Source organism: Stegastes partitus, unplaced genomic scaffold (assembly GCF_000690725.1).
Source record: "Stegastes partitus isolate 25-593 unplaced genomic scaffold, Stegastes_partitus-1.0.2 Scaffold495, whole genome shotgun sequence".
In the NCBI taxonomy this organism is placed as follows: Eukaryota; Metazoa; Chordata; class Actinopteri; family Pomacentridae; genus Stegastes; species Stegastes partitus.
Window position 1 is genome coordinate 186,547 of NW_007578226.1, and position 5,874 is coordinate 192,420.

The 5,874-nt window shown below is 42.2% G+C and overlaps 1 protein-coding gene across 1 annotated transcript; it reads left to right on the plus strand.

Annotated features, from left to right (window-relative positions):
- Positions 1–545: 545 nt before the first annotated feature.
- On the plus strand, positions 546–5,874 carry LOC103361269 (ras-related protein Rab-9A-like). The gene is made up of 3 exons (XM_008287302.1): positions 546–699; positions 3,225–3,253; positions 4,143–5,874. Exon 3 carries the CDS (start codon positions 4,192–4,194, stop codon positions 4,795–4,797), a length of 606 nt encoding a protein of 201 aa, XP_008285524.1. The 5' UTR covers positions 546–699; positions 3,225–3,253; positions 4,143–4,191; the 3' UTR covers positions 4,798–5,874.

Below are 5,874 nucleotides of genomic sequence, written 5' to 3' on the forward strand. Positions count from 1 at the left end.
GTTTTTGTAATTTAATGAAATGTGAATTTAATTTTTAAAAAACCAAAAAAAACATAAATTATTATATAGAGAAAAGCTAAATCATGTAAGGTTACAAATAATAACTTTAAAAAAAACATACTGTGAATGTATAATGAAGTAAAACTAGACAAATGTACTAAAATACCTTTAAATACATGTTTAAAAAAACAGAAAAAATGTTTAAAAAAAAATTAAAACAGAAATTAAAGGCAACAATAACATATTTATTTAAAAGACAAAACAATGTTTAAATGTTGTTTTAAGATGTTTTAATATTGCTCTTTCCCTCTAAAACATCTTGTAGCTGCAAAGCTGCCTTAGAAATAAATTTAATTCTAGGATTTGTGACCCAGTGACCTGAAATCTCAGTAGTTTGTCATTTGGGGCTCATTTTCTGTCATTTCTGTTTGACCTGTAGCGCTTTTTATTTATTTTATTTTATTTATTTATTATCTCCACATACTCGGATCCGCTCCGTGGCCTTCCAGGAGGAGGGTGCTGTGTCCGACCGGAGGAGGCGGGACGGTCCCGGTCATATGAGCGTCATCAGCGGCTCCGGGGCCGGAGAGCAGCGCGGGGACACCGGAGCGCCATGTCACCGCCTGTCAGCAGCGATCTGCCGGCACTAACGGGAGGAGTTTAGGCGCTGGGACCCGGTAGCGACCTCCACACCGACAGGTAGAGAAACTCAGAGGCGGATGTTTGATTTATTGTCGTTTTAATCGATCTTTAAATTGAGAAAATCGCGAACGGGTAGTGCTTCCATTATCGGACAGCTGATAGCGAAGCTTCCATTATCGGACAGTGGCTATCGAAGATTCCATTATCGGACAAGTCACTCTCCCGTGTTGCTTTCTGTGTTTATATTGACGGCGACCAAATAAAAGTAACCACAATTTAAGAGTCAAACACCTTAATGAACGTGTGTGCTAGTTTTACTGTGATAAACACGCTTTTTAATGGTCTTTTTATGCTAAAATCAAAGCGGTTTCAACTCGACTGCGTGTACTGTCGCTAATTTTAACTTTCACTCCTGAAGTCGTGCAAATAGTTGTATTTTAGGTGGTTTTGTAGCTTATATTCATCTATACATGCGGTACAAAGGTGGTGCAAAACACTAGAGTGATTGAAAAATGGAAAATAACAGCTTTAAACTTCAAATTGGCCTCTAGTTGAGTGCGTGTCCGAAAATGGATGCATAGTGGATTCGCTTGCTAAATGCAAAAAAAAAAAAAAAATGCATATTTGCGCCACAAACGTCCCTTTAATTATAATTTAGCAACTTTTAAAGAGTTGACATTTCTTGTGTCGTTTACAGAAGCAAATATAAAGTGTTTAAGTGTCACCTCATGTGACTTCTGCTGTTAAATCTTGATAAGAAACGAGTTATGGAGGCAGTTTCATATCTCTGATGGGGAAGTTTGACCCTCCTGGTTTGCCATATTTCCTAAAATTTGCACTTATTTGTATTAATACTTGGATTTTCAAACTAAAAATGGGGCTATTTTATTGTGAAAGGTTAAACAGAGTGAGATATTGGATGGAAACACATTTTTCTATCAGTGGAAAAGCGCCTGAGAGCAGCTTTGTGCTCACATAGTATCCTGCTGCTGAATGAAGCACATGACTGCTGAGTGTGTGACTGCATATGTGTGTGTGTGTGTGTGTGTTCGCCTCATTCATTCCAGCTGCTGCTGCTTTTAATACACGTTAATGTTTCCCCAGAGCAGCTCTGTGTTTAAAGGTCCCAGAATAAAGACATCATTTAGTCAAGTTTGCTGAAAAGGACGTTTGGCCTCCGGCTCACGTGACCGTTTTGTCTCTAAACTGTGCAGAGGAGGCAAAGTTTTCCTAATGGAAGGTGGATTGGGCCTGTTTTGTTGGAGATTGTGCACACAATTTGACTTTTACGCAAAATCTTAATTGATTTGAAGAATTATTTATCCAGAATGTGGCTCAGCAGGTTCATTAAATCCATCGTTAGGAGCTTTTGAAGCCCTCATGAAGGACCTCAGACACTTTCTAGATGATAAATCACCCCAACGTCACTGATATGAACCTAAAACAGTTTAAGTTTTAAGTCCTAGTCTTCCATGGAAACAGCACAACCACGACCGCAAGCAGAGAAAGCTCAAAAAAATGTCATTTTAAGTGTATAACAAGGTTCTAATGCCACCAATCATTCAACAAATCTAACATTTTAAACCTGGAATCAGCTTGTCAAACAGTTTTCCAGCTGCTCATCAGTGTTCCCAACACTGGAAAAGAAAACTGTGGCTCTACAAACTATAAATACTTCACTACTTGCATTCCTACAGTTTTTATTCTACATTCATCAACTCTTAAAAGATCGTCCACCAGCTAGCTCCTCTGTTTAGTCTTTTTTAGCCACACTGCATTGATTTTATCAGTATTTCAAGCTGCAGTTTACCTGAATAATCCTGGAGTTTCTGCAGCTCAGATCCTCGTGGCGTCTTTGCTTCGTCGACTCGAGCAGAATTTTTAGTTTTTTACAGAATCCTATTGGTGCAAACTGTTTATTTTTGGCGAGAGACGTGTCAAATAAAGTGATTTTAATAGAACATAATGAGATTTGGTTAATTTTCCCAAAGGATGGAGGATTATTGGTGTCACTGTGGTTCATTAGTGAGGCTTGTCTTGGTTTACAGGAAGGAAACTTCAACGTACGACATGCTTGACGGGGTGTAATTCACCATAACGTGGAGCAACTACGAGTGTTTGGAAGATCTTGAGGATGACCAGCAGAGACTCACTGCAGGAGCAGTTTTGTTACGAGTCCTTACTGCTGTACTAAAGACTAAAAAAATCATCTTTACCAACATCTATGATCCTTTACAAACTTTTTAAATCCACCTTTACGGCCTGCAGGGGACGAATGATTGAGCAGCTGTTGTTAATAAAGTTTCTGTCTGTCTGGAGATACCGTCTGTGTGATGGATGAGGTGATCCTGCTCACGTAACAAAGCCGTCAGATCGTCCACCTCCGTCTCACAGATTAGCTCTGGAGCGGAGGCGCTAGATTGCCGTTATCCTGAGCTGATATGTAAAGTATGCCAGCGTGTGGTGCAGGATTAAATTTGCACTTAAATCCTCATTAGGCTCTTTTTTTTTTCCCTCTTGCAGCTGAACTTTTTTTTGTCCACTTCATGATCTTTGACTCTTTCTTTCTTTCTTTCTTCCAGATTGCTGACGACATGATCCAGATGTGACGGTGAGGGAAGCTTGTTGCCGCCTCAGCGGTCCTGTGATCGGCGTCCATGTGATGCGCAGCACGGATCATGTCCTGCATAACATATTACACATAAAGTAGGAGGTTTATTAGCCGCGTGGCGTAATGAGCGGGCCGTGGCTGTTTAACAGGATTAGCCAGTCGACTGACTTGAATCAGGCCGAGTATGAGAAAACATGAAAACAGATTCTGTCGCTTTGCTCGCCGGCCGTGCAGCAGCTCGTCCTTATCTCCTGTTATCTGTCAGGCCAAAGGTGGAAAAAACAAACACACCTGATGTTTGTCAGACGAGACGGCTTGAGGTTAAAACTGCTGCTAGCGAAGCAAATCTGACTTCTGCTTTGATTCAGTTTCCAAATTGCTCATGTGTGGTAGTATTGTTATGCAACGACATTTACTATGACAACTTTAAATCAATCCGTCAAACGCTTGACACGCTCAGGAAATCCCTGCTGCTTATAGAATCTAAAACTATTTGGGGTCAACTTTTAATCATTTCAGATGACAGTTTGTCTTAAAACGATTGTTTTCAGGAGCTGCAGCTGGAGACTATTTTTATTGCTGTTTAAACCTCAGAGCCAAGTTTCTTTTTAGCTCCTCTCACATTTTTACTTCCTGCTCAACTAGGACTATAAACCTCAGATATCTTTTATGCAGTTATGGCACAGTTATAACGGCATAAAGTGTTCAAAAAGGAAAATTCTTTAATGATTTATTTTACTGCAATCGAATAAAAAAACTGGAAGCAGCACGTGCAAGACTTGTTATCGACTAATCTGTAAAATAGTCGATAAATTAATAACAACAGGTGTTAGTGGCCTCGGTACAAGTGTAGCACATGCTAACAGCTTGAATGTTCTTTTCTCTGCAGGTCAGAGTTCTTCCTTGATCCCGTTCAGTCTCAGTAACCCCAGAACACCATGATGTCCAAGTCGGCCCTCCTCAAGGTGATCCTCCTGGGCGACGGCGGCGTGGGCAAGTCGTCGCTCATGAACCGCTACGTCACCAACAAGTTCGACTCGCACCTCTTCCACACCATCGGCGTGGAGTTCCTCAACAAGGAGCTGGAGGTGGACGGGCAGCGCGTCACCCTGCAGATCTGGGACACGGCGGGCCAGGAGCGCTTCCGGAGCCTCCGCACGCCGTTCTACCGCGGCTCCGACTGCTGCCTGCTCACCTTCAGCGTGGACGACGGCCAGAGCTTCCACAACCTGGCCAACTGGAAGAAGGAGTTCGCCTACTACGCCGACGTCAAGGACCCCGACAAGTTCCCCTTCGTGGTGCTGGGCAACAAACTGGATGTTTCCGAGCGGCAGGTGTCGGGGGAGGACGCCCGGCAGTGGTGTCGCGAGAACGGCGGACACCCGTACTTTGAGACGAGCGCCAAGGACGCGACGAACGTGGCGTCGGCGTTCGAGGAGGCGGTGCGTCGCATTCTGGCGTCGGACGACAGAGATGATCACCTGATCCACACCAACACGGTGGACATACAGAAGAAGAGTCACCCTGAGCCCAGCTGCTGCTGAGGGGCGACCCACATGGAGGTCACGTGGGGCAGTTTGAGGAACTGGTTGTGCAGCTCCAGCGTGTACTCAGAATCAACCAATCTTTGTATTTGTCAAATCTTATGTATTTTTGCAGCATCAGGACACAGAAACCTCCTCTGGATTCCCTTTTAGACAGAAAATGATTGATTTATGAAGATGCTAGTTAGTAAAATATCATCCCTGCTGCAGTTTTGCAGATTTTTTGACAAACCTCAGGAGTTCCCACCACTAGTCGATGCCTTAAATTCACACACTGAGCTCAATTGTTTAAAATATGAGCAACTTTTAGGGGTTTTCAGTGAACTCCAAAGTCTCTAAACACAAGATTTCCTCATTCAAAGGCCAAAACCCAGCCTTGACGTCACTGATGGAGCCGTGGCTACGAGTTTCAGCCACAAAAAGAGAAGTCCTGCGGGTGTTTTTTGCGCCACGAGGCGGTTTGAAGTACAAGAGGAACGCTACGCACTCAGGAGACACTAGACAACCATGTTTACAGCTAGAATATCACAATTTAGCACTAATTTCCCTTAAACGAAGCAGAATCCCCAACATTTTATGCACAAACTGAAGCTGAAAACAAAAGAAAACAAGACAAATTAAAAAAAACTTCTTATTATATTGACGTAATTTTGATGATGGACTCAAAATAATCAAATATTTCCCATCTGTAGCTGTGACATCGAGCACGGAATATATGAAAGCATATAAACAATTTATTCGTTTATATTTTTAATGTGTGTTTTCTGTGATTGAAAAATGTTTTGGCAGCGTGATAGCGTCCAATCAGAGCTCTTTAAAATGCTATCGGTGTGAAAATGGAAGCTTTTAGAAACTGTTGATGCCAAAAAACTAACCGAGTGTGTCTCTGAGGAAGAGAAGAAGCGACCCACGGTTGTTTTTCATGTAACCAGACAGCTGCAGTCATGCATTTCCTGTATTTAAGTATTTATTCATCAGTTGTGGTAACGTCCACATGACTCTAATTCACTGGGGACTTCTTTTTTTTTTTTTTACACTGGAAATAAAACAGCAGCCAACAATGCAACCGGATACAAA

Bases quoted from the DNA above. Each gene is read 5' to 3' on its own strand.
- LOC103361269 (XM_008287302.1), top strand. From the start codon at position 4,192: ATGATGTCCAAGTCGGCCCTCCTCAAGGTGATCCTCCTGGGCGACGGC.